The 27,687-nt window shown below is 34.3% G+C and overlaps 4 protein-coding genes across 9 annotated transcripts; 3 read left to right on the top strand and 1 right to left on the bottom strand.

The window, feature by feature from the left end:
* Positions 1–219: 219 nt before the first annotated feature.
* LOC7465489 (carbon catabolite repressor protein 4 homolog 4) lies at positions 220–5,998 on the top strand. Of its 3 annotated transcripts, XM_024596885.2 has the most exons (10): positions 221–413; positions 519–625; positions 729–769; positions 1,543–1,592; positions 2,273–2,342; positions 2,536–2,657; positions 4,393–4,526; positions 4,850–4,997; positions 5,118–5,265; positions 5,426–5,998. In XM_024596885.2, the coding sequence occupies exons 1-10, from the start codon at positions 358–360 to the stop codon at positions 5,732–5,734; spliced, it is 1,185 nt and encodes a 394-aa protein (XP_024452653.1). In that variant the 5' UTR covers positions 221–357; the 3' UTR covers positions 5,735–5,998. The 3 variants fall into 3 exon arrangements, with proteins under 3 accessions (XP_024452654.1, XP_024452653.1, XP_052307011.1); XM_024596886.2 differs by lacking the exon at positions 2,273–2,342 and having other exon boundaries at positions 220–413; positions 4,398–4,526; XM_052451051.1 differs by lacking the exons at positions 1,543–1,592; positions 2,273–2,342.
* A 1,539-nt stretch (positions 5,999–7,537) lies between these two features.
* On the top strand, positions 7,538–9,795 carry LOC112327002 (coniferyl alcohol acyltransferase). The gene is given in 4 exon segments (XM_024598126.2): positions 7,538–7,563; positions 8,996–9,425; positions 9,428–9,473; positions 9,476–9,795. Coding segments are annotated over 4 exon segments (822 nt in total).
* On the bottom strand, positions 9,341–15,657 carry LOC7491922 (pentatricopeptide repeat-containing protein At4g19440, chloroplastic). Of its 4 annotated transcripts, none has more exons than XM_024597611.2 (6): positions 12,559–15,656; positions 12,404–12,468; positions 12,133–12,255; positions 11,047–11,172; positions 10,348–10,923; positions 9,341–10,197 (listed from the first exon to the last, which is right to left on the bottom strand). In XM_024597611.2, exon 1 carries the CDS (start codon positions 15,149–15,151, stop codon positions 12,623–12,625), a length of 2,529 nt encoding a protein of 842 aa, XP_024453379.1. In that variant the 5' UTR covers positions 15,152–15,656; the 3' UTR covers positions 9,341–10,197; positions 10,348–10,923; positions 11,047–11,172; positions 12,133–12,255; positions 12,404–12,468; positions 12,559–12,622. The 4 variants fall into 4 exon arrangements, with proteins under 4 accessions (XP_024453379.1, XP_024453381.1, XP_024453380.1 ...); XM_024597613.2 differs by lacking the exon at positions 9,341–10,197 and having other exon boundaries at positions 10,232–10,718; positions 10,858–10,923; positions 12,559–15,657; XM_024597612.2 differs by lacking the exon at positions 9,341–10,197 and having other exon boundaries at positions 10,232–10,923; positions 11,047–11,182.
* A 5,463-nt stretch (positions 15,658–21,120) lies between these two features.
* Positions 21,121–27,665, top strand: LOC7465486 (protein NUCLEAR FUSION DEFECTIVE 4). Its single transcript, XM_002304360.4, has 3 exons — positions 21,121–21,589; positions 25,913–26,820; positions 27,010–27,665. Exons 1-3 carry the CDS (start codon positions 21,128–21,130, stop codon positions 27,479–27,481), a joined length of 1,842 nt encoding a protein of 613 aa, XP_002304396.4. The 5' UTR covers positions 21,121–21,127; the 3' UTR covers positions 27,482–27,665.
* Positions 27,666–27,687: the final 22 nt, after the last annotated feature.

The following is a 27,687-nucleotide window of genomic DNA, read 5'->3' as shown; positions in this document are numbered from 1 at the left end:
AATAAAAAATAATAATTTTAATATTTTTTTAAATAAAATATACTTTAAAAAATAATCACAATCATCTATACCTACCAATACCCAGAGAGTGGCACAGAATACCCTTGAAAATGTACTCCCAAAATTGAAATCCTTTAGCTTACACCATGCATGTTTGGGCCAAGGTCCAGACTCTAATGCTTCAATTAGCCCAGATAAATAAAATATGGGCTCTGGGTTTCTATTTTCATTAGGCAGTCTCACCTCCAGTAAGTACCTCACAGCTTTTCATTTTCTCTAAGCAATAAAACAAACACCTTGTGTGCGTTAAATTGTTTATTTTTATATATATATGTATATGTATAACTGAACTTAACCATGCTAAAATCCCTCTCATCACTTACCCGCCTACCCATTCCACCTATATCCACCAGGTGCATATTTCTTTCTCACTCACTAGCGAAGCTTTCTTTGGTTCTCAGGATTTTCAATGATTATATCTGATTTAATTCTAATCTGGGTTTTATTTTTTCTATCAGTTGTAGAATTTGTTCGAGCAAAATGAGCACAACAAAACCATCACCAACATGCCCAAAATTTATTTCTGTTGAGGGAGATGACATTTACTCCAGAAGTAAACCTGATGGTAATAAGTTCTTACTGTATTATTTATTCTCTTGCAGCAGTTTTTGTTTCTTCGTTTCTACAATGCCTTACCTTGTTAATGCAATTTATTGATGATATTTCAGGTGTTAGATTCAGTCTTGTCTCCTATAACATTTTGGCTCAGGTATGAATGATTTAACTTTTTAATACTCAATAGGTGTTAATGGGTTCATTTCCCATTTTGTACTAATATTTCTTTTCATTTAATTGTTAATATGGTATTTCAGACATTTTTCTTTCTTGTATTATTGTTTGCATATGTAAATGTAGAAAGTATCTGAATCTGGTGTCTGCTTTTTTGTTGTTTTCTTTATTGTGTGTTTGTGCTGGTTTATTCAGTGGAATCTTGAACATGTGCTTGCTGTTTCTTTTCTGGCTCATATCAGTTTTTAGTATTGGAAAACGTAGCCACGAAATTTTTTAATAGCCACCACAATACATTAAAGGATATAACCACATCTATAGATGTTTACATTAATCTTAAAAAAGGGTTGTTTCCAAATGATGAAATATATGCAACAATCATACACATGATTTAGGAATGCAATTATGATCATTGGATTACATGCTCGAACACACACATGCAACCTTCCATTGCAGCATTTAACCAAACAACTTCCTTGATTCTATTGCAGCATTCACACACACACACACAACCTTCTATTGCAGCATTTAGTCAAACAACTTCCCTAATTCCATGTTCTGAAAAGTTCCAAAACTAGTATGATATACTTGTTCTGATTGTGGCTACTGTGCAAGGTTTATGCCCTTGATGTTTTGTGTAGAGGATGAAATTCTTCAATGCGTAATGATTGGGGAAGTTGGAACTTTGCTGCTTGTATGCTCATATTTATAGCTCTGATTCTAACATCTTCAAATTGCGTTCCTTTTCTTTAGGTTTATGTGAAGAGTTCTATTTTCCCACACTCCCCGTCTCCTTGTCTCAAGTAAATATTTTATCTAAATTTTTATCCCTTATTGATAAGCCTTAAGTTTTGCACATATATACTAGCATTCAGGTTTTTGACAGACCTTGTCGTAAATTCCCCCCCCCCCCTTCTCCTGATATCTAGGCAATAGTAAAAGAGTTATGCACTCTCAATAGCTTCTTCTCAAGAGCCACCTGCTACCCTATATATACTTAATAAGAGGAGAGATTATAAAAGTTAACGGGGAGATACTTGTGTTATGAACTTCTAAGGACTCACATGAGTAACATTAACTCAAACCAGGGCATCTCGGCCATTGGCCTTGGACCATATTATGAATCATCTTAGGCCTGAGGGAATCAGATTCTAAGGGAAACTATTACTAATTACTATTTCCTTACTAAACCTATCTTTGTCCTAGGCTTACAATAAACCTCCCAGCTAACCTGATAACACTTATGTTCCCCCTTTCAAACTCAAAGTAGAAAATCCATCATTACCCATGTTAAAGGATTTGTTGAATCAATCTCATTAATAACAGGGAATCCATCTTATGAACAGTACACCAAGAAGCTTTAGAATCGGCAGAAAATATGAATTGCACTTATTCATCCTATAGAGGCTATTAAGTCGCGACAGATATTTCAACATCTGAACTAATTCAGCTGGTTTTCATTTTTCATTATTGCTTTACACAGGTGGAAAGCTCGCTCCCAGGAAATTTTAACTGTTCTCAAGAACCTTGGGACTGACTTCCTCTGCCTACAGGTGGTTTTTTGGTTCTCTGTTTTGAGAAACAAATCCATCCTCTCTCATAATATGGAAAGCCAGAATTTACCCATGTTCTTTCTTATTTGTTATTTGTGTTCTTTGGATATTTAGCGTTTGCAAGTTTATACATGCAGTAATAGACATGCACTTTGAATTCTTCTTGTCTGATTCATATAATAAACTTTGCCAGGAATTGGATGAGTATGATAGCTTTTACAAGAAAAATATTGAAAGTTATGGTTATTCCAGTATTTATATTCAGAGAAGTGGGCAGAAGCGTGATGGCTGTGGAATTTTTTATAAGCCCGACTGGTATGCTGTATCTCCTTTTCCCCCCTCCTTTTGGAGTCCAAGTATTTGACTTTAGATTCCTGTTGACATTATTTGCAAAATATCAAGGATTCTTTTAAGTAGAAAAAGGCAATGGTATCTATAATTTAGTTATAAAACTAATTTTAAACAAACCAATACTCCAATGTTACAAGTATAACAAGCCTTTAAGCATTATGGTGTGCAGTTTAAACGTAAAATATTAATTCAACTGAACCTCAATCCTAAAACTAAATATATTGTTAGTTTATTTTTATTTTTATTTTTAAACTGAGCATTATTTGGAATTGTATCTGATTTAAATATTGTAGCTGTTATGGCTTTCCTTCTCATCCTTTATCCACTTTCATCCTGGCAGCACCATCAATTTTATTCAATGTTTTAAATCAGCGAACCCTAGTAATTATCCACCCTGTTTGTTTGCTGGAAAGTAGTTTCCTTTTGGAAAGTGAATTCCGGGAAAGTGAATTATTTTCTGATGTTTGGTAGTGTAATGGAAAATAAGATGGAAAACACTTTCCAGTGTTTGGTTATGTCATGGAAAATGAGCTGGAAAATAACTTATTAATATTTTATTTTTCTCAAGTTTATTAAAATAATAAGAAACAAATCTTACAAATTAAAAAGTTGAATGAGAATGAAATTGAAAAAAAATATAATTTTATAAATTATCTCAAATAAAATAAATAATAATCAAAATAATAGAGATCAAATCTAAAAAAAAAAAAAAATTGAAAGATGAAGAAATTAAAATAATAATAATTAACATTTCATAAATTATTTCAAATAAAATAAGTAACAATCAAAAGAATGAGGACCAAATTTGATACATAAAAAATTTTAATAAAAAAATGATAAGGGAAAAACAAATAACAATTATAAAAATGAGGACCAAATTTAATATAAAAATGAAATTTTAAGAGATGAAATTGAAAAGTAAATATTCAAAACAAAATATATATAGCAATCAAAAGTTTGAGGACTAAATTTGATATAATCAGCAAATAAAATGACATTTCTAAATTTTCACAACTTCTGGAAAGTGTTTTCCGTCCAAATTTTTCAGGAAAATACTTTTCTGGAAACCAAGCCAAATTTTTCTTTGACTGGAAAGTGTTTTCCGTTGACCAACTTTTCTAATGGCAAACAAACACATGAAAGTTTGGAAAGTGGTTTCCCGGAAAGTGAATTCCGGGAAACAAATATAGCCTAAATTTTTCACAACTTCCAAAAAGTGTTTTCCGTCCAAAATAAAAGGAAAACACTTTCCTGGAAACCAAGCCAAATTTTTCTTTGACTGGAAAGTGTTTTCCGTTGACCAACTTTTCTAATGGCAAACAAACACAGGAAAGTTTGGAAAGTGGTTTCCCGGAAAGTGAATTCCGGGAAACAAACATAGCCTTAGGAAGTCTTTGGTTTGTGGCCAATGGCAAAGGTTCCTTTACTATTAATTTTCAGTGGATGCAATCAAATACAGAAGCTTTTGGAACATGATGGAAATTTCCCCCCTCATTTTGCAAGGAAGCTGAAATATGCTTTACTGATATCACTTCTTTGCATCTTTTACATTATCTTGTATCGTGGACTGCTGTGATTTCAAGTTTACATAACAATTCATCCATTGAAATCATCAACTTTTTTAAAGTCACATGGTCATATTACACTTTCAACAATTTAGGTCATGCATCCATTTAACCTTCCTGTTCCCTGTTTTCAGCGCAGATTTGCTGCTAGAGGAAAGAATAGAGTACAATGATCTTGTTGATTCAATTCAAGATGTGTCAATTTTATGTGACGATAAACACAGTGATACCCAGGCAAATGGAGATGAAAATAGTGAACCGAAGAATGGTAATGTTTCAGGCTGTTACTCATTATCCTTTCCCCTCTTTCTTCTTGTACTTTTAACATTCTGTATGTATGTCCTACATACTTGGTAGTGTGAAAACCATATATGTTAAGAGTGGTTTTTCCCCTCTTCTGGGTACTGGTTTTACTGAGTGATTCATCATTGTTTAGTTTAAAGTTAATGAAAACTAAGAAATTCTTGCAAAAGAAAAATGTGGTACATTATGACGTTCTGTTTTCACCACAAGGGGGGTGGGGTGGTTATTGTGAACACAATGAATCATCTGGGGGAGGCTTTGATTACTTCTTTAATGATCTGTCTTTAGGTTCATCATCAAAAAGTACTCTTGAAGATCATGGAGATCCTAATGATCCTCGTGTAAGATTAAAGCGAGACTGTGTTGGAATTATGGCTGCTTTTAGACTCAAGAATACTCCCCATCATGTTATCGTGGCAAACACTCACATTTACTGGTAAATAGGTCTGTTTTAATCTTTTGTGTGGCGATTTCCTGCAGGAGTGTCATGTGTTTATAGCTTGGTTTCCTGGAGTATGTATTTTATTTATGGTACATACCAGTGATTTTCTTTCAGGGACCCAGAATGGGCTGATGTCAAGCTTGCTCAAGCTAAATATCTTCTATCACGCGTAGCTCAATTCAAGGAACTAGTTTCTGAAAAATATGAATGCGTGCCTTCAGTAATTCTTGCTGGCGACTTCAATTCAATCCCAGGGGATAAGGTTTGTGCTTTACTGTCCTTCTGTGGAGTAGTCGTAGTGCTTGTCATGATCCATGAAGTGACATTTTTCATTTAAAATCTATGGGATACGTCAAACAAGTAAAAGATTTGGTATCTCTACACAATCTTAATTACTTACCATACTTGCGTTCTTATTTTAGGTTTATGAGTACCTTGTATCTGGCAGCTCTTCATCAGCTTCACTAGCGGAATGTTTGGATGAGCTTCCTATTCCGCTGTGCAGTGTCTATGGTAGTACAAGGGGAGAACCGCCGTTCACAAACTGCACGCCGGACTTCACCAATACGCTTGATTATATATTCTTTGTCCCTGACGATCAAATTAAACCGCTCAGTTTCCTTGAACTTCCTGAAGCAAACTCGCCTAATGTTCTTGGTGGCTTACCAAACTATTACCACCCAAGTGATCATCTACCGATTGGTGCTGAGTTTGAAATAACGAGGGAATAATGTAAGTCAGATAGTAAGCTGCAATTGCATTTTGTCAGCCCACCCTTCTCATCTCTGCTCCCCACCCCAAAAGAACGAAACTCCTTTGAGGTCTACTTCTCTTTCTTGAGAATGTTATAGATTTACATTTGCATTTGCATTAACATTTTATTTGTTTATAGGCAACAAAGCTCAAAACAAACAATTTTGTGGTTCTTTTGTGTAATGAGCTTGGAATTGTTGGGGATCAAGCATTTAGGACAGAGCAAAAAAGGTGTTATTAAACTACGGTCTGAATTTTTAACGAGCTTGATAATACCACGCTTTGCTAAGAAAGGAGATTTATTTGGAAATTGGATGGGAATTCCTGAAGAACCGTATTAATCCAAAATATCAAGTTATTGGGCGAGGCTCCAAATATTAACCCTTCAACAGGAATTAGCTCTTAAGAGAATTTGTTGAAATGTTCAATCCTCATCATAAATGGCTTCGTACGGACACCAAACCGATTGCAGTGAGTTTGCACGCATCCCTCACGCGGCAATACGCGAGTCTGGCGTTTTAGTTAATGATTGAGAGTGCGTTAAAAATTGTATTTTAAAATATTTTTTATTTAAAAATATATATAATTTTTTTTAATGTTTTAAAGTTTATTATTGATATTAGTACAATAAATAATATAAAAACATATAAAAAAGTTTATTTGAAGAAAAATAATTAATTTTTTTTAGAAAAACTTAATGATAAACAAGCAATGTTAAGTCATGTAATGAAATTCTTAAGTTATAGGCTTAAACAAGGTGATATTATTCATTTTTTTTTATAGACTCGTTAAAATTAATTATTTTATTTAATGATAAATGATTAATTCTTGAGAACAATTTAAATTTAGTATAATCAAGATTTTAATTATATTGTTTTATTCTAAGTTTAACATATTATATGATTACATCATTGATTAGTGTCTATACTTAAAGTGGGTTTTTCTTAAATCTCTCGTGTGTATACAGACACACACGCACTAAGCATATACTTGAGATGTGATTTTGGATGTTGAGATGTGATTTTGGATGCTTATAAGCATTAATCTATACTTGAACAAATTTGATTAGTATAAACTTTCTATAATAAACTAAATAAAATATGTTCAGTAATTAATAATCTAATTTATTTTTAGACAACAAACATAACAATATCTCTTCACATATTTATGACATGGCAAATGCCAGAAATAAAAAACAAAGATGAAGACAGTAGTGACAAGCTTAAACGGTAGAATTTATGCTTATAATTAGCGTAGCATTAATTAGGCTGGTTCTCTCCACCCCCAAGCACAGCCTTGATCACTGTAATCACACAATGGGTGCAATCGTCGGCGGTGGAATAACTGGAAAAGAGAAATAAGGACCGGCCAACACTAGTTCATGTCCCATGATTGATGAATCGTCGAAGTAATTATCACAACAGAATTCGTTGTAAAATGATCTTGCCTTCCTGAGGATGTAGCTTATGGAGGATGACATGTACCACAAATCTAAATACCGAGGAAGCTCTCGTGCCCAACCACGATCTCTCTTTCTCTTTTGGAGCTTATTGCGCCTAGTCATTTCTTTGCCATCTCCAGCCCTTGAGCCGTTTTCCAACCTGACATCGTTAGCTTTGTACTGTCTATAATAACTTGAACTCCGGCGATCAGCTGGAAGCGATTTTGTTACCCTTTCTCCATGAGATGCGCTTCGAGTAAACTGCTTCTTGCCCTTGCGGAGTTGGAGCGAGGCAAGGGAATCAGATTGGGTGGCCATGGAAGATAGCTAGCTAGCGAGCATGCATGTAGGAATCAAGGAAGTTCTGTAAGTAGCAAATTTGCAGTGAAGTGAGATGGCAACTTGTATGCATTAAATAGTTGGATAAGCTGTGTTGTTTCTGTCAAGTAAATGGCCTACGGAACATTGCTCAAGTGAAACGTAGGTCCTTACCTAGCTGGCAAGATCGTGTTGTCATTTCAGCCTTGTACCTGTAGGTTTTGCAGAGAATTAGCTGGAACTTCAAGTGGTTTATTTGGTGTTTCTTGCTGACTATTTTACACTACGAGCTAGAAATTGTTTCCATAATCACCGATCTCCACACTAGCTTTCTGGCAAGATTTGTATCCATGTTTCGGTAATTATTATGGTAATGATTGTTTTTTAAAATATTTTTTGTTTAAAAATTAATTTGAAAATTAAAAACGGGGCAAGTTAGTGTAAGGTCGTGAATTGAGGGAAGGGCTGCAATGTGAGCTGCAGACCTTTGAATTTCCCTGCATGGAGGGAGGGGGGCTTGTGGTGAAGGAGTAATGCTTTCTAATTTTAGGCGAAAATTAGATGCATGGTCCTAAATGACTTACCCTGAACATTGAACATTAGTTTTCACTGGGCCACCTCACAAGGAACGTACAATGTGATTAAGCAATTACTAGGGCAGACTCTCAGGCAGCCACACACCCATCTCCCTGCAGGCCGTCCTCCACCGACCTTTGAATTATCAATGCAATCCAGAAACATCTGTAATGACAAGTGCTGGTAATATTACCAAATTTACTTATTTTTTTTTTAAAAAATTGGCACATTAACCTAAAATATTTGGCAGAATATCTATAATTTTAAAATGCAGTGTGCCCTCCATGGTTAACTCGAGATATAGCTGATTCGGAACCAAAACCAAGCTAGATTTAAAAAAACACAAAAGAAAGTAAAAATCAAGATAATCCGATTAAAAATCTAAATTAACCCAATTGACCATACAAGACTTCTAAATAACTTAACAGGAAAAGTATAGTCGAAGGCATCAATCCCTTGCCAAAGCTAAAAATACTCACTCTAGCAAACCTACTTTCTGGCGGATTTCCGGTCACATACTTGTATTTCTACAATATTCCTGAAAAGGTTTGCTTTTCTTCCATCATCGAGTCCCTGAAGAGTTCTCTTGCTGCAACTCTCAGTTACTACTATCCATTTTCTGGTCGAATAGTACAAATTAAATCCAAATACCAACGAGCATGAAATTATGTGACGATAATGGTTCCTTGGTTGTAAAAGGTCATGCCATCATTTCTTAGAATAAACTAGACTTCTACAATCTTCAATAAGTCTTCGCAAGGAAAACTCGTCTCTGTCAACACCTAGTTTCCTTTACAAGATCAGGTCACCCATTACATTTGTGGAGGCATCTCAATAACATTCGCCTTTGATCATGCACTCTGCGATGCAAGTGCCTTTGATAAGTTCCTGGTTTCACGGTCAGAAATCGCTCAAAAAAAGCCAATATCTTGCATGCCAGACCACAGGAGAAGCCTTCGAGCACGTTATCCTCCGACTTATCATCCTACTTTGGATCAAACTTTTGTGAAGTGCACCACAGAAGAAATAATAAACACGCCAACAACCAGATCTTGCTCAAGCGCCTCTATCATATTGATGTCTCCAGCATCAATAGGTTGCAACAACTTGCTTGTGCCAGCGGTAATAAAAGAACTAAAATTGAGGCTTTATCAGCCTATGTATGGAAGATCATGGTAACAGCCATTGATGGAAAGCATCAAAAGTGCAAAATGGGATGGTTAGTCGATGGACGAAGTAGCGTTCATGCAGATCAGAATTTAATGCCAAATAACATAAGGAATATGTTTTCTGTTGGTGTTACAGAAGCAATCATTACAGAACAGAAGCAAAGGTCTCTATATTAGATGTTGCTAGCAATGTTCATGATGCGATATCAAAGGTTATAAGGCACATTTTTGGATTTGATTGACTGGATCGAGAAAGTTTCCAGTTGCTGAATTTGAGTTCGGATTCGGCAGTCTTGTGCTAGGCACGGTTGGTACCACGACAGAAAAAATTGAAGTTGGGTACATGAACCGAAGGCCAAGCGCTAGAAATAATGGCTCACGGACTGTTTCAGCTATCTTGTGGCCAGAACTAGCTGCTGTCTTGGAGTCTTCTTCCACTCTGATGCTGTTCTATCCATGTCTACTTGCTTCTAATCTATACTTGATGCTAGACGTTTGGCACTGTACCAAGCATTATACCATGCCTCCCACCTAGAACTAAGGGCGGGCTACCATGATGTGCAGTTTAGATTCAATGTTCCTTTCTACGAACAGAAAATATTCTCTCTTATTGAGAAAATGGAGTAAAACAGAAGGACATGGGCCCAGTTATACAATCACCATGAGCAAGGCAGCAGCAATCAAATACCGAATGAAGATAAAACAGAGCAAATACTGACCCGAATCCCACTCGTACCTCTTGTCCTTTTCAACGACCACGTTGCCTTTCGAAATTCATAGCTAAGAATAGAATCGATCCTCGAGAGTTTCAGAATTAGAACCCTGGAGCTATAAATGCTGTCGGGGCAAGACGTGAAAGAAAACCTCCAGGATAAATGGATAATATTTGTTTCAGTCTCGTGAAGCTTTAACGCCTCTTGTCTGCTAACGAATCCATCTGATTCATCACGGAAAAACAGAAAACAAAAAAATTTTAAAATTCAATGCGGTCTTCTTGTGAATTATTGTCTAAATTTTTGCTAACCCTAATTTTACAACAGGGGAATTTTTTCCCCCCTTCATCTTTAGCATAGTTATCTTTACTCACATTTTACAATTAGTGATATGACATTTGAGGGGAAAACCGAGAAAGGAAGATACAATTATTAGCAGCCACAGACTATTTTGAGAAACGAGGAAACCCCCATCTTAAGGCAGTGTTGCATCCACTTTCCATCCTTGAAGCTGGAGAGAACTTGATGGATGTGCAATAGTCTTCCTCTGTCCTCACCGATGGTGTTGATTAAATTCTTTGAAAACTTAACAAGGTAAAAACCATGGAGTGTGGCTAGATATTTAATTCCTCATAGCGCTATGTCCAGCCATTCATATCTCCATATTGTTACCCCTTCAAGGTAAGGCACTGCACCTTTCTCTGCTTCCAACAAAGTAATTCCCAAACGCTTCTGTGATTTTAAACTGCAAAACATGAAGAATTGACCTTTCATCTCTAAATGTCCGAACCATCTCTTTCCTCTACCAACAAGAAATTATTCACTTCAATTCAAAAATTTGTCTCATCACATCTCCTTCCTGACGATCTATTCCAAAAGCACACCTTGTTTTAATACGAGTCTATTGAAGCTTCTCCTGTCTAATTGTCTTCATGTCCCTGGTTACGGGCCTAACAATTCAAACAAGAATAGATTTCAAAAGGAAGCCAGAATGGGAATGTAACATAAAGGCTCTCCAATGCAAAACTAAAGGAAATGCCATATGTGAATGCAGGTTCCAGCACAAGATTGACCTGGTTAGGAAATGAGATATTTCTCCTTGGCAAAGACTCATGTTGCACAGAAGTGGCCCAAGCATCGTTGAATAGTGTACCTCACTATCAAACAACAGGACGTTGCATTTCTCTAAAAATATGCACCTGCAGTCACCTTTCATTGATTACAAAACAAGATGGGTGAGGGAAAGAAAAAAGATGGATAAAATGCAGCAAGCCCTAACTGACTAAGCAAACGGTAATGGCATAATTTTTAAGATGATATGGTATTTGATATCATCTCAACGACACTACTCTTTAACATAAGCTCAATTGGAATTTAGGTATGCATCATCCATAAATGAGGAACCCTTTCTACCATGCCCCCTTTTGCTTGTTTTAATTCTTTACTATGACGATACCCATGAAAGTGAAAATTGTGAACTCAATAATACTAGAGATATCATTATTACGAATTTAAAACAAAATACAGGGGCAGAATATCACCTAAGAGGAGTAAAGGTAATTGAAAGTACTCTCCATACATTCAAGGCAACTAACAAGAGTTTTATATTAAAAAAATCAACGAGACTGAAATGAGGATGGAGCATGGTGAGTGGCAATGCAAGCTAAATTAAAGAACCAAAAAATGCATCCATAAAAAATTGAGCATGGCACCAAGTAAGAAAAAGAAGAGGAAAAAGGTTAACATTGGACCATCAATCCTTTCCCAGGAGTGTTAAAGATGAGGTCTTTACATTGCATGAAGTGGAATCTCATGCTTATTTATGTCCTGTTGTTGGTGTTTACAATTTTTTGCTTCCACGGTTAACCTCTACTATGCTTTTAATAATTATAAGTGACTGTCAATAGCAATATAACAATTTCTTTGGCACTCTTATATGACTGGGAAAACTGTTGCTGCTACCTGCTATTACTTAAAAACAGGTCACAATCACTTGCCCCTTCTTCAAGCTATAATAAAATTATCAAAATAAAATATTCTAGAACAATTTACAGCGCAACAAAATAAACTTGAGCGAAAAGAAAATTGAAATGAGAAGGGAATGACTACGTAAATTAAGAGGAATCTTAAAAAAAAAAGAAAAAAAAGAAATCATGTACCATCATCTACCATGGAAAGCGAAAAAAAGCTTTCAAGATAACTCCTTTGGAAACCATTCATCCATCACAAGAGCAGGCAAAATAGCATATGCAATTGAAACCGTCAAACTGTATATAGTCAACCTGAATAGAGGAAGATGCAATAAAAAAATGAGATACACAGAGATGTGACAGGAATGACCATTTTGTTAGAAAGTAGCTTAAGACAAACCCATTTATGCAAGCAGAAACAGATTTTACAATTAAAATGTAGATGGATTAAGACACAAACCTCCAAATGCAATGATTTATCTTAAATTTGGAAGAAGTGCTCCCCGTGTCAAGCAATTTGATTCTCTGAAGAACAGATTTTAGAAACATAAATCAAGCTTGACAAAGTTGCAACCTTCAAAACATGAATACCTGAAAATTCAAACTCATACTCACACATTCATCCGGGATAAAACACGTGGCAATTTTAGAGGGCATGTGACATCAAGGGAGTTCTTGGTCATTCTTGATTTGTGGCTGTTGATGGCTGATGGCACCCATCAATCAATGTAGTGTATGTAATCTCATCTAAACATACTGCTCCACTGGACATTTCATCACATACTTTAAATGCTTCTTCTACCTTACCTTCTTTGCATAACCCATTTGTGAAGGCATTGTAAGTGACAGCATCAGGAAGAATTCCTTTTTCTGTCATCTCGTTCAGAAGCTTAGCTGCTTCTTTTGTTTTGCCCAGTTTGCAAAACCCATCTATCATGATTGTGTAGGTGAATTTATTAGGATGTATATTATGTGAAGACATTTCTTGCAAGACAATATTGACTTTATTCATCTGGCCTAGCTTACTATAACCACCAATGATTGTAGTGTAGCAGACAACATTTGGCAACAAGCCCTCCTTTCTCATCTCATCAAGGAGGTGTTTTGCATCATCAACAAGGCCAATATTGCACAGTCCGTGCATCAGAGAAGAATATGTGGCACAACTTAGCAGGACGCCTCTGCTTTTCATGTCATCACGAAGCCTAAATGCTGCATTCATATTCCCATTGATGCAGTATGCTCTGATTAGAGAATTATAAACAACAGAATTTAGCTCCAGTTTCTTGGAAACTAACTCGTTTAATAGATTTTCACCCTCTTCAACTTTATTGGCTTTACAGTATCCATCAATCATAACACCATATGTGTAAACATTAGGAACATAACCATTTTTTTTACACTCATGCCATAGCCTACTGGCTTCATCAATCTTATCCGCATTACAGAGCCCATGTAGCAATAAATTAAAAGTGTATATGTCTGGCTGAATTCCCTTCTTGACCATCTCTTCCTTAAGTTCAAATCCTTCCTTGACTTTTCCCTCCTTACAGCACCCTGATATGAGCGTGTTGTACGTTATCCTGTCAAATACTAAACCCCTCTCTAGCATATCTCTGAGGAGCTTAAGAGTTTCTTGCATGTTTCCTGCTTTACACAGCCCATGAATAAGGGCATTTGAAGTCACTATGTTGGGTACAAAACCTTTCCCCAACAACCTACACCAAAGTTCAACTGCTTCTCCTTGCTTTCCAGCCTTACATAACCCACTAACCAATGTGGTAAGCAGCCCATCATTTGGCCTCAAATTTCTTAACAGCATCTCTCTAATAAAATGTAGTGCAGTAACAAACCTAAACTTCAAGCACAACCAATTAATCACCATAGAAAATGAGCCTTGGTTTATTGGTAAACCTCTTCCTATCATCTCCTCTAAAACATTTTCAGCTTGTCCTATTTGATCACTCTTGCAAAAACCTTGTATAAGTGAATTCAAAGTAACTGAATTGGGAGATATCCCCTTCGATAACATGTCATCTCTTATTTTAAGTGCTTCGCTAATATTTCCCATCTTACAGTACCCATCAATCAATGTGTTATATACAACCTCATTTGGCACAAAACCCAACTCAGACATTTCCTTCAAAACACAATTTGCTTCATCAATTTTCTCCAACTTAATCAAACCATTAATGAAAACACTATATGTTATAAGGCTTGGACTCACTTTCTCTTTTACCATCTTTTCTTTAAACCTGTATGCCTCATCTAATCTCCCACTCTTACACAAGCCATGAATGATATTATTATACGTAACAACATTTGGAGCAACACCCAACTTTTCCATTTTTGAAAACAACCCGATAGCATCATCCTCTCTGTGTCCCTTACAAAACGCATTAATCATTGTGCTGAACAAGTGAACATCCGGAATGATACCACCAAGACAGATGAAATCATACACTTCATAGCTCTTTTTTAGCTCATTAGCCTTCACTAAAGAACTCAACAGAAAAGTGCATGTCTTTAGTGAGGGAAACAAACCCTTTTTCGCCAATAAACTAAAGACATCAGCAGCAAAACCAAAACCCAAATGTTTAAACTGTGTACTATACACATGTACCAATAAATCAGCAATTTTGACCCCAATAACAGGCTCAAACACCAAATTAAAATCAGCCATTATTTGTGCAATCTCAAAATGTCTACTCTCAAAATTCCTCGCATAAAAGGCTGGAACTTTCCCATCAATCAAACGAATTAAAAGCAATCTTGCAGGAGACAAAAGATCATTACCAACAAGCAAATGAATCAAAACACAATAAGATCGAGCTGTGAAACGAAACTTACAAGTCTCGGATACAAAATGAAAGAAATTCAAAGCTGTTTTTGGATTCACATTTGATTTAAGAGCTAAGAAACAGCTATCAAACTCTTGAGGAGACAAATGGGGGACTAATTCTTTACATTTAGCGCAATCCAAAGATGGATTAGAGAGAATTAAAGACACCCTTTTGAGTAAACTCTGATTTAAAGCTTGTGGATTTGTCTGTGTCTGCAATAATGGAGGAGGAGGAGGAGCTTGTGGGTGTATTTGGTGCTGTTTTTGAAGCGTGGTTGTGATACAAGTTAAAGGACGTTTAAGCGGGGATTGAATAAAGATGGGTTTGGTGATCGTTAGCCTTCTCATATCCATTAGAGATTGCATTCACAGAGCAAAAGAATCCAAACTTTACTCTTTGTGTGGATTGGCAAGGGTTTTAGAACGGTGGACAGCAAGAGGCCATGAGGTTCTTTTTTGATGGAGGTTGGGAGGATGTGAGAGAGAAACAGCCACGACAGTAGGTGTAAAGGAGCGTATGGTGTTTAATGTTTCAGGAGAGTTCGGTTCTCACTGTAATGGCTAATCAAGCGATGCCGCCACCCAGGGCAGCCACGGGGCTAATGATATCAGGGTTAGTTGAGTTGAGATTTGAGAGGAAGACGGGAGTTGACGTCTTTTGGGCTAGGTGTTTGGGTAACGGGCCTGTGTAGAACTGGAATACTAATCGGAACAAGCTGGGCTACATAACTCTAAAATCTGAATTGGGCCATAGTTTTAGGGGATGAACATTGGGCAATTGGGGTTTCTGATGGGTTGTGTTTATGTGATGAAGATATCCATCCAAGTGTAATTTCAGATATGTCCTCTCCCATCGTTTTCTTTTCATCAGATGAATCCATCCCTCAGACACTCTGTCGTGCAAATCTAACATTTATTTTTTAAATGGCAATGCTGAGTTATATTTGGGATCAAATGTTGATGCTCCATCCAAATCCAAATCCAGATGGGTTAAATATCTGTGTGCAAAAACTGGCCAAACAGGTTCTTACCATGGGAAGAACAAATCGGTGAACGGTCTCCGGTGTCTCGCTCCAAGTAATTTCACTTTCCGGTGTGCTAGTGTATTAAATATATAATTTAACATTTTTTAGGCTTACTTGAACAAATTGAACTGTCTCCTTTCAATCTCTTACGTTAGCATTTAGCACTAAAAGTTACTGTTTACGACGATGACAAAAGGGAGAGGGAGTCGAGTTTTGAAGACAATGAGGATATAATACAATTTACGACAAAATTGCTTCGTAGATATTTCTTAATTTTCCCCCAATCTTCTGTTTCTGCAAGATGACACCGACTAACTAACTGGTCATGGATTTTGTCCTCAGCTTCCTGTCACTTTCTTTCTAGTTGGCTGAAGAGCATGCAGCCTTTATTTAAAACACTTTTATTTATTGATATTAAACAGATTCAAGGGATCGATACTAGAAACTTAAAACATCGGAATCCAATAATTATTCTAATTAAATAGTTAAATAAGGATTCTAGACGCAAATCCTTCCTTTCCTATAAACATTTCTATTTAGACTAAGATGCCAACTAATTTACTAGTTAAATAATGATTCTAGATACAAATACTTTCTATAAGTATTTCTACTTTGACTACGTTTCAAGTAATATCTCAATAAACTAATTAATCCCCCTCTTGAACTGATATTCTTAAACAGGAGAGACTCTCCTCTAAATAAAATATTCTTAAATGCAAACACTGAGTAATCTTCCAAGTTTTATAAATAATTCTAATTTGAATGATTGGTAAACATACCAATAACTTGTTTTTTTCTTTTGCAAGGAATGTTTTCAATTCGAGATCTTTTAAGAATGAAATTTCACATCAATATAATTGTTCGGATCTTGCAAGTGTTTCTTCCTGCATAATCACTGTCAATAAAGCCCATCAAATTGAACTACCTTGTTGTAGAACAATCCACATTTCATAGTACTGATGACGTCTTATTGTAGCTGTTAGAAGATGAGTTCTCCTTTAGCTATGCTTTCCGCCCTCGGTCTCTTTTTTCTGATATGTCGTGGGAAGCTAGCATCAGAGGCAATGCCTAGGTTTTCTTTGGATAGCAAATCAGAAGAATTTTGCAACTTAGGTTCGAATGAATTAGGTGTAACAGAGACACCATTGAGCTTTTTCCGAGATTTTTTTGTGGGAAGTAAAATATTTTGATCCGCGGGTTAACAAGGTTTTCTTCTGAATTCAAGGAGAGATGTATTCTAGCGAGATATTTGTTGAGCTAGATGGTAATGCGATGTCTCGGTTAAGGCCGGTACTGGTGTGGAATAAGTTTTGAAGAGGTGACTCGGTTTGGTGTAGGGGTTGTGTCTCAGTTTGCTCGGCAAGAATGTGAAGAGGACCGAGGGGAATGGATTTTCGGAGGGCACATCTTTGGTTGAGGAGGCTGGACATGTGTATGAATGGAGGCCGAGGGGGATGCATTAATGATGGGTACTCCACTCCTAAGCGCACTCGCTTGCTGTTTCATGAACATGGTAAAAAGTTTTTTTTATTATTTGTTTATATTTTTTAATATAAAAAATTCATTCATAAATTTAAAAGTTTTTGCTAACATTTGATTAAATAAATAAAAAATATCTGTGTAATAAAAAAAATTATAAAGTTTAATTCTTAACTAATTGAAGTTAATCGGCTAAACTCGTTATCTGAATCATGAACTTAACTAGACTCAATAATTTGTATTTAATTATATGATAAAAAAGATAAACGCTTGTAAAATTAAGAACCAACTAAATATCAAAGCGTTTGTTTGAGATCGTGATAAAACTATAAATATCAAATCAAAACAAATTACGTTGACCAATTAAAAATAAATAAAATATCAAAGGGTGAAATAAAAAAAAAGCAAGAAAAATCAATAAAGATTCAAAAGTGAAAGATCAAATTGAAAAAAAAAACAATAAAAATTAAAAAAAAAAAAAGAAACAGGCCTAGACACGCGATTGGGGCAACCTTTGAGCCTAAGCCTATTTAATTTTTTTATAGGGCAGACGACTTGACATCCGCCCTATTTTTCTTGAAACAATATAGCATAAGGTCGCTGAAAAATTAGGATTGAGGGTTTTTAACTCCAAAATTTCATTTTCAACCTTTTTTACAAAAAAAAAAAAAAACACTTACAAAACAACCTAGAAACCAACATAAACCCCTTTATGCCTTCAAACAATATAAAAAAAATAGTCCAAGAACAAAAGGTCAACCCGAAACCCAATTTTTTTCCAAGATAAGATCTACTTTCTCAAGATATTTTAAGGTGAAAAAACACTCAAACTAAACTCTTATCATTGAATGGAACCATTTGATACCAGCATCAACTCTTTTATAATCGTAATTGGTGTTAACCGAGAGTTTCTCTCTCTACCATCAAAATACATTCACTTTCTCTCTTTTATTTCAAATCAAAGATCGAAAAAGAAGGAAATTAAGGTTTTGGTTGAATTAATAAAATGTTGAGGGACATATAGTTTATAATTTAAAAAGTAGAAGACACAAAGTGAACTTTTTATCTAATTTTGAAATTGTATTCCATTTTCAATGTTATGTTTTTTTTTCTATGATCCTCTTTCTTTCAATCTTGTTATTCCTTAATAAATTTGAATTAATTGGCTTTCAATTACGCCATAAAATTTGTCATATTGAATAAAACCTTTTTCCAACATTAAGATAGTGATATATTAGAATTTATTTTTTAAATATTGAAATGACAACATATTAGATTAACCTGGGTCAACTCAGGTTAACCATCCAAACTTGAGACCAAGGTAAATTAAGTTATTTTTTATTTCATTACACAGTAACAAGGCGGGTAGGACTCTTTTTCTATAAAAAAAATTGGCATGCATGTGGGATAAACAAAATGGCTTATTTTTTAAGTTAAATAAAAAATAAAAAATAAATTAAAAAAAAGAGGAGACCTTTAAGTAACAAAGAATGATTTTTTTTCTTTTTAGCTTTAAGAGGATTGTAATTAATTAAGTAAAAATTTTTTAAAAAGAAAATTAACAATTAGGCCAAACACATGACCTATCAGCACTCATGACCCAAGAAAGAATAAAAAATAAAAGATTTTTTAATGCTAATTTTAAAACAATCAAATATTTTCGGTGTCATTTTCACTCTGATCCTCTAACTTTTATTTCAGTCATTGACTAACAAATAAAAAATGATTGATAATCAATTTGGCCTCAAAAGAACTCAATGGAAGAAAAAAAAAAGTTTGAGAACCAAAATGAAAAAAAATGTTCACAGTTACAATCCATAGTGAAATGTGAGAAGATTCACAATGTTTTTTGTAACAGTAAAAATGCCTCAACCCTTTGTGTTTAGTGTAATAATTAAATTATGTCCTCTAATCTACAAAAGGGAAAAAGATTATTATGCCCTTTAAAATGTAAATTTGGTAAAAACATTAGTCCATTGGCTTGCGCTTCGCCGTGAGTTAGACCAATTTTTGTTAAGATGTAAAAACGAATGTTAAGAGCAAGGAAAATTCTTTGATAGTTTCATTAAACCCAACCAAATAGGTTAGTCTTGAAACCTCTCGACCTAACTCCTTACCTAACTCAAGTTTTTAATTAAACCGCGTGAGAGCTAACTCGACATAAATCGATCGATTTCACGGGTCTAAAGTCAACTTAGATGATAAGTAAGAACATGACTTAGCTTTTAAAAAACCTTTAAGATGACAACTTTTTAAAAAATATTAAGATGACGTCAAACTGGATTGACCTTGGTCACCCTGCAACTTAGATCATAGACTTTATTGGGTTTAATAACTATTTTTAATTAATTACATGATAAAAAAAATAGATGCTCGTAAAATTGAACACCAACTCTAAAATAGATGTTTTTTTGAAACCATGATAATCTTATAGAAAGAAAACAAAAATAAATCACGAAGTTTATTTCCCAACCAATCCAATATTGAAGGATGAAATAAAAAAATCAATTAAAAAATTTTGAGGACCAAAAACTAAAAAAAAAACATATCGGGTTTGCTGGGTAAACCTGCCAAGCTAGTGAATTAGGTAACTCGGGTCAACATGTCAAACCTGCGAACCGAGTAATAGACTTCACTAAGATTAATAACTTATTTTTTAAATACTATTTTTTTATTTAATTATATAATAACAAAAATAGACGATCACAAAATCTAGTACCAACCTAATACCAAGATTGTTTTTTGAAATCTCGATAACCTCATAGAAAGTGAAATGAAAATATCATAAAACTCAATTCTCAATCAACCCAATATCAAAGGATAAAATAAAATAAAATTAACAAAAAAGAAGTTAAACCAACCAAACCTGCAAACCGAGTCATTAACTCCACTGAGATTAATAACTTATTTTTAACTATTTTTTATGTGTATGATAACAAAAATAGATGATCACAAAATCAAGTACCAACCCTATACTAGGATTTTTTGAGACCACAATAACCTCAAACAAAAATGAATTATAGAATTCAATTTCTAATCAAACCTGATATTGAAATATAAAATAAAAAAATAAATTATTTTTAAAAAAAAGTTAAACCTGCCAAACCTGTGAAATAGCTTCATGGACTTTCTAAAATTTAAAAACATGATAAAAAAATAGACGATTACAAAATCGAATTCAATTAAAAAAAAAGGTACTCCTTCAAACTCGCAAGCAGGGACAACCCCGGATACCTCGTCAAACTCGCAAGCCGGGACATTGATCCCACAGTTTAATAATTTGGTTTTTTCAAAACTATTTTTTATTTAACTAAATATTTTTTAAAAAATAGACGACATCGTATTGCCGTGATATTTTTTGATATCATTGCAATGTCATGATATTTTCTCGATACCGAGATAGTCATGCAAAAGACAAATTAAAATAAATTATAATTATAAATTTCAATAAATAAATAATATAAGGACTAAATTAAAAATATAAAAAATTTAATAATTAAAGCAAAAAAGAAAAAAAAGACTAAAATACAAAAAAATATTACAAAACACTGTACTAAATTAAATATATAATTTTTTTAATAATTAAAGGAAAAAAGAAAAGAAAAACTAAAATACAAAAAAAATTACAAAACATTGTAGATTATTATATTAATCAGGTTTTTATGAGCGTGAACATTATTAAAAAAAATTCAATAACAAAAAAAGTACTTTGTATTTCTATGTGATACATATGGTGTTTACGGGTGCGGCGAATAGTGTTTACAAAAGGCGACAAACGGTCACCATCGATGGCTATTGAACGCAAAAGGAAAAGAAAAGGAAAAACGATAATATATAAATGAGGCCACGTAGAGATAGTGAGAGACGCCAATTCTCTTACAGCTTACAACATTCGACGACAAGGCCATCATACCCCAACCGCCACAACAACCGGAGGTTGTTATCGCCGGCGTCTTTATTAGAAGCTATATTATTAGCTAAAAGAGTGTTCATGGCAGGAGAGTCAAGGAAATGGATGATATTGGTGGCAACTATATGGATCCAAGCATTTACAGGGACAAATTTTGATTTCTCTGCTTATTCATCGGATTTAAAATCCGTTCTTGGGATTTCTCAGGTGCAACTGAACTACTTGGCTGTGGCCTCTGATCTTGGAAAAGTTTTTGGATGGTCTTCAGGATTAGCTCTCATGTATTTTCCATTATGGGTGGTTCTTTTCATGGCTGCTTTCATGGGGTTCTTCAGTTATGGTCTTCAATGGCTTGTTATAAGGAACGTAATCTCTCTGCCTTACATCCTGGTACGTTCTCTTTTCTTCTTTATCTAACATGGCATGTATTTATGGCAAGATAATAATTTGGGTTTCTATTGAGTTGATTTTGGATTCAATTCTTGTATATGTGTTATTGGGGTCATGATTTTTTCTGTATTTCTTGGATTTGCGTTTTCTTTTTTGGTTCTCTCAGAATGATTGGTGGTATGATTATTGAATTTGTTTCTGAATTTCTCATTTCTGGGTCTTAATTTCTTGAAGATAAGTTTCTATTAATGGCCAATAAATTGCCCAGCTCTTCTGTTGTTTGCTCTTCAAGGGGAGACGGATGCTTTATCCTGCCGCAATTCCCTAGTGTCTTCCGAGATGCTTATCGCCTAACCTTTTGTTTGTCAAATCCCAAAACTACTTATTTCATGGCAATTAAAATAAATATTTTAATGATTTATATTAAAAAGATATGTCTTTTTAGTCAAAATTATTTTTTTCTTATATTTTTTTATTTTAGCGAAATCATTTTTTTATTATTAGCATTTTTTTAATAAAAAATATTATAATTTAAAAATCAGATTTCAATAAAAAAAAATCATATCTTGATAATTTTTTATATAATTACATAAAAACATTAACATCAAGGATGATTTTTTTATTTCTAGAATTTGACTAACCAAAATCTTTTTATCTTTTCCTTTTTTCGCAAGTTCCTCTCTTACCTTTCACCATCTAGGAATAAAAAATTAAAGTTTAATGAACGAATTGTAAGTATTGAAAACCAAATGCACCAAAATGTTAAAAAAAAAAAAAAACAAATCCTATGTTAAATGAATAGTGCTTTTAACAGTGTGCGCGTTCCGTGAACATTGAAATGTTGCTTTGCTTTATGCGATATCTGTAGCTGTGGTTGTAAATTGTAATTGATTTTTTATAAAATTTTGATTTTTTTTATTTTAAATTTTGATTTTTTTATATATTTTTAGGTCATTTTGATTTTTTAATGCCAAAAATAAATTTTTAAAAATAAAAAAAATATTATTTTAATATATTTTTAAATAAATAACATTTTTTTAAAAAATATCTATTAGAATTTTAAGCATACTCTTAATTGATATTTTTAAGAATTTTTTTTTAAAAGAAACTCATTACTTTTAAGGGAGAAAATAATTGACATGCTGTTAGAAAATGGAATACTTGTCAGTTTTGTTTGTCTATTTCTGGTAGGAAAAAAAAAACTATTTCAGGCATATTTAATGCAGTGGGTTTTATTACCAGGCACCAAGCTGTGTACGAGTATGACTGACTGTATCTGCCCTAAAATTCTTATTTAGTACATGACGTGCTATTCTTAAAAATACACATGACGCTGTCCAGTCATATATGTGTGTAAAATTTGTTATGATTTGCTATAATTTAATTGGTCAGGTTTTAAATTTATTTTTTAGAGGTTATTAATTCGAGTCTTACATGGTCGTTAATTTCAGGACCCGTGAAATTAGTCACAGTACACATAAGCTGACCCGAACACTCATGTTAATTATAATAAAAAAAATTGTTATGGTGAATTTATACTCATCCTATATGTTCACCCTGAAACGTTTTAATGTTTAATATTAAACATTAAAAAAATAATAAAGAAGAATTTTAAGAATATAAAAAATTCATTTGATTAATGGGTACTCTACAATTGGATCTCACTTTAAAATCATAATCCAATAATATATATATATATATATATATATATATATATTATTGGATTATGATTTTAAAGTGAGATCCAATTGTAGAGTACCCATTAATCAAATGAATTTTTTATATTCTTAAAATTCTTCTTTATTATTTTTTTAATGTTTAATATTAAACATTAAAACGTTTCATATATATATATACTTGTTATATTTTTTTTAGTATTTAACATTACTCTTATAATTTTCTTAAATCGTATATTTTTAGGTTGGATCTGGGTCCTCCACATGGCTTTCTACGTTTTAGAAAATGTATTCTAAAATGTCTAATCTGCATGTTTATTATCAATGATTTAGTGGTGGTTTGGTATTGAGGGTTGAATTTGTTTTTTTTTTTTTTTGTTTAAAATTTATATTTTTAGTATTTTTGAATTGTTTTGGTTTGCTATGTTAAAAATAAATTTTAAAAATTATTTTAATATATTTTTAAATAAAAAATTAACTTAAAAAACAATCTTTACCCCCACCACGTTATCAAACTCCCCCCGTGGCAACTAACAAGGATGCTGGTACATTCTCGTCATTGTAAAACCTATCTTCTCAAACTCCCGTAGCAACTAACAAGGTTAATCATTGAGTTCTATATGTAGCCAGAAAATGTAATTAGTAGCTAGCATGTCATTTTCTTTAACATCTCTCGTACTTTCTGTCTTTTTGGAGTTGTTGATAATTAACTAATCACGGGCCAGAAGAATTGGAAAGAGGAATCTCATGAACCTGACCACACTTAAACTACATTTTAAATGTTGTTTGAGATGCATGTGGCCACAGCTAGAGAGAGCTGCTAGATATACAGTGACAAAACTTGTTAGTTATTCATAATATGGAGCCATCCATTCTGGAATTTGAATCACAAATTTATAAATCAGAAGTCTAAGTTTGCTGTAAAAAAAAAGAGTTCAAACTTCCAAGTTTGATTACTGCTTGGACCACGACACCAGTGCTGAAACTGAAAGTCCTATCTGATGTAAGATTAATAAATGATCAACAGAAGCATCTAGAAATTGTTGGATATTAAATGCACTTGCACATACTACACTGTTCCTCCTGCGTTACCTTTGCAAAAATCCAAAGGCACCACTATTTATATAAAATAGGAGTATCAATATAACTAGACCTCAATTGGCTTGGCTATTTATAATATCCAGTCATGGTACATAAATTTTCCCATTAGATGCCCCGGTCTCCTAATTAAGCTCTTTCGAAAAATATCACATATGTTCTGATAAAATAGAAACCGATTTGAAAAGAAAGAAAATTGTGGAAAAAGCATAGCAGAAATGCTCTGTGTGTATCCCTCCTGCATTGTTTGTTTATATACGAGCCATGAACTTTCTCAACTGTTGATGTTGGACAGGATATTATAGTTCATATCCTCCATTTTAGTTGTAGAAACTTTCGAGTACCTCTTTAGTCCTTCCTTCTTGGGTATATAGTATATACCACAAACTTTCTGTCACATACTGCTGATGAGAGTAGTGCAAATCTAGTGGTTGTATGTTTGCCAATTGCCAAACTAGCGGTAGGTGCTAAATGGATTGTTTGTTAGCTGCTTTAATGAATTTTTTCTTTCTGTTTCCAACCCTTTTGTTTCTTTACTATCCTTGCCTTTGGCCATGGTTCACAGGGATGTTAGGTTTATTTTCCTCCATTTCTCTTTGATTTCCTTTCCTCTCCTTGCCTGTGCTAAAACATGAAATATATATCTGTTGGCTTATATGATTTCTTATATTAATGGGGTGACACATAAGTTCCAGAACGGAAAACCTCAGACTTGTAGATGACTTTATCTTATATTTATAACCTGTGGTTTTAATTAGGTGAAGTTTACATCAGAATTCTTGTGAACAAGTAGCATATTCCAGCAATGAACCAACATTCAAATTGGATTATCAAACTAGAACAGCTCAGTTTCTCACTGAGCTTGAAAACACCACATGTGACGAGTCAAGGTTGTTTTTCCACTAGCATATCGTATGTGATGGCATGTTATAGATGGATACGTTTATCCGTCTCTATGGCATGTGATAGATGAATGTTTGTGTCTGTCATTAGTTTAGTTATAGCTATCTTTTTTTTTCAATTGAATAAGAAGGGAAAGCAGAAGGAAAAGATGAGTTCAAGATATAACAAATGAGAAGAAGGGAACGCTTTCCTATTACTAACGATATCCTTGCCTTTTTTACCTTTTTTCCCCTTATTGTAGTAAGCAGGACTCCGACCCAATAAGGAAGAAAAAAAATGCTTCCTGGATTGTGTTCTGAAAAGAAAAAATGTTACTCCTCTGTAATTATTCTTCAAGATTCTGAAATTCTACATTATTAAGATCCAGATCCTGAATATATAATTGTAGTGCTCTTTGTTAGAAAAGTGTTGGGGGAAAACATTTTTCTATCAAAATAATATAGAGAAGCAGCATAAGAAAATCTGTTGTGGACAGAAAGCAATGTCAAGTAAAAATGCTTAGGCTTCACATGCTATTATCACTGCAACAGCAGAAGGAAGTATTTGATGAAATATACTCGAGTGTGCTTACATTTTCCTACATTTTCATTTTTTTTATCCTTGCATCATCAAGACAACATTCTTTTTAGTGAATTTTTTTTTGCAGGTGTTTCTTCTTTGTCTGTTGGCTGGATGCAGTATTTGTTGGTTCAACACTGTATGCTTTGTCCTTTGCATAAAAAATTTCTCTGCTAACCGGCCCCTAGCTTTATCCCTCACGATAGCCTTCAACGGTGTGAGTGCAGCCCTATACACTCTCGCTGGCAATGCAATAGGTTCATCATCAAATGCGATATATCTTCTTTTAAATGCTTCTATTCCCCTCATCTCTTCCATTGCAGCATTGATCCCAATTCTTCGTCAACCATCTTTAGACCCCCTTCCTCCAGATGGAGTCCGCCGTGATTCCATTATATTTCTCATATTGAATTTCTTATCCATCCTCACGGGAATTTATCTTCTTCTCTTTGGTTCAAATTCGTCTGATGAAACAAGAGCTCGTCTTCTCTTTGGTGGAGCAATTTTTCTACTAATTTTCCCATTATGTATCCCTGGTATTGTCTATGCTAGAGAATGGTTTCACCGGACCATCCATTCTAGTTTCAGCCTTCATGGCTCTGGCTTCATGCTTGTGGATGTTGAAGATCTTGAGCTTCACAAAGAGCTACTTACCCGTGAGGCAAGTTATCATGAAAATGAAACTGTGTATGGAAATACAAGACAGAAAAGCGGTGGTGAAAAAGATGGGTGCTGTGATACAATGGTTAAGAAAGATCGATTAGAAATGCTTGGGGAAGAGCACCCTGCGTGGTTGCTGGTACGCAGGCTGGATTTTTGGCTATATTACATTGCGTATTTCTGTGGGGGAACCATTGGCCTTGTATACAGCAACAATTTAGGCCAAATAGCAGAGTCGGTCGGACAAAGTTCAAACACTACAACTCTTGTAACTCTCTATTCATCCTTCTCCTTTTTCGGCCGCTTGCTTTCGGCAGCACCAGACTACATTCGCGCGTAAGTGATCTTACTAAGTTTTCTTGACTTCTAATTTCAGCAGGGTCAGAGTGAATTGGATATGGTTCCTTTACCTTCTATTGATTTACAGTCTTTCTTTCTTGAACACTAAATAAAGTGCTGCAAAATCCTTCAGATATTTCAGCCTTGACATTATGTTATGCTAAAAATTCATGATGTCTTCTGCAGGAAGATCTACTTTGCAAGGACTGGATGGCTTACCATTGCCCTTGTGCCAACCCCAATAGCCTTCTTCTTGCTTGCTGCGTCAGGCAATGGTCTGGCATTACATATAGGCACTGCATTAGTTGGATTGAGCTCTGGATTCATCTTTGCCGCTGCAGTTTCAATAACATCTGAGCTATTTGGGCCTAATAGCATTGGCGTCAATCACAACATTCTTATCACAAATATCCCATTAGGGTCACTTGTTTATGGTGTTCTAGCAGCTGTAGTATATGATTCCCATGCAAGCTCTAGCCTAAACATCATTACTGACTCGGCAGTTTGCATGGGAAGGCAATGCTATTACTTAACGTTTTTGTGGTGGGGATGCCTATCGGTGTTGGGCTTAACTTCTAGTTTGTTGTTATTCTTGAGGACCAGACATGCCTATGATCAGTTCGAAGTTAAACGTATTTCTACGTCACTACTGTATTAAGAGGCAGCCAAGATTATGGTGTGGTCAGGTTCAAGTAGACAATGGGAGGCAAAAGTTGTATGGCTATATCAATGTTTACTTGTACTTGCTACTTGGGCCAAAACTTTTTTAGTTTTACAGGAGAGGAAGCTCTTGTATCAAGGATTTTGATCTGAAATGAAATCAACGAAAATCCATTTTTGAATTTGGCAGTCAATAAGATCATG

The sequence above is a fragment of the Populus trichocarpa genome, chromosome 3, assembly GCF_000002775.5.
Source record: "Populus trichocarpa isolate Nisqually-1 chromosome 3, P.trichocarpa_v4.1, whole genome shotgun sequence".
NCBI lineage: Eukaryota > Viridiplantae > Streptophyta > Magnoliopsida > Malpighiales > Salicaceae > Populus > Populus trichocarpa.
The sequence above is the reverse complement of the archived record's forward strand: the minus strand, read 5'-3'. Positions and strand labels throughout refer to the sequence as shown.

Excerpts from the sequence above, each read along its gene's own strand:
- LOC7465489 (XM_024596885.2), top strand. The coding sequence starts at position 358 with ATGCTAAAATCCCTCTCATCACTTACCCGCCTACCCATTCCACCTATA. Across the intron at positions 414-518 it reads ATTCCACCTATATCCACCAG|TTGTAGAATTTGTTCGAGCA; the intron begins GTGCATATTTCT and ends TTTTTCTATCAG. Across the intron at positions 1,593-2,272 it reads TCCCCGTCTCCTTGTCTCAA|GTGGAAAGCTCGCTCCCAGG; the intron begins GTAAATATTTTA and ends TGCTTTACACAG.
- LOC7491922 (XM_024597613.2), bottom strand. The coding sequence starts at position 15,151 with ATGCAATCTCTAATGGATATGAGAAGGCTAACGATCACCAAACCCATC.
- LOC7465486 (XM_002304360.4), top strand. The coding sequence starts at position 21,128 with ATGAGGCCACGTAGAGATAGTGAGAGACGCCAATTCTCTTACAGCTTA. Across the intron at positions 21,590-25,912 it reads TCTCTCTGCCTTACATCCTG|GTGTTTCTTCTTTGTCTGTT; the intron begins GTACGTTCTCTT and ends TTTTTTTTGCAG. Across the intron at positions 26,821-27,009 it reads GCACCAGACTACATTCGCGC|GAAGATCTACTTTGCAAGGA; the intron begins GTAAGTGATCTT and ends TGTCTTCTGCAG.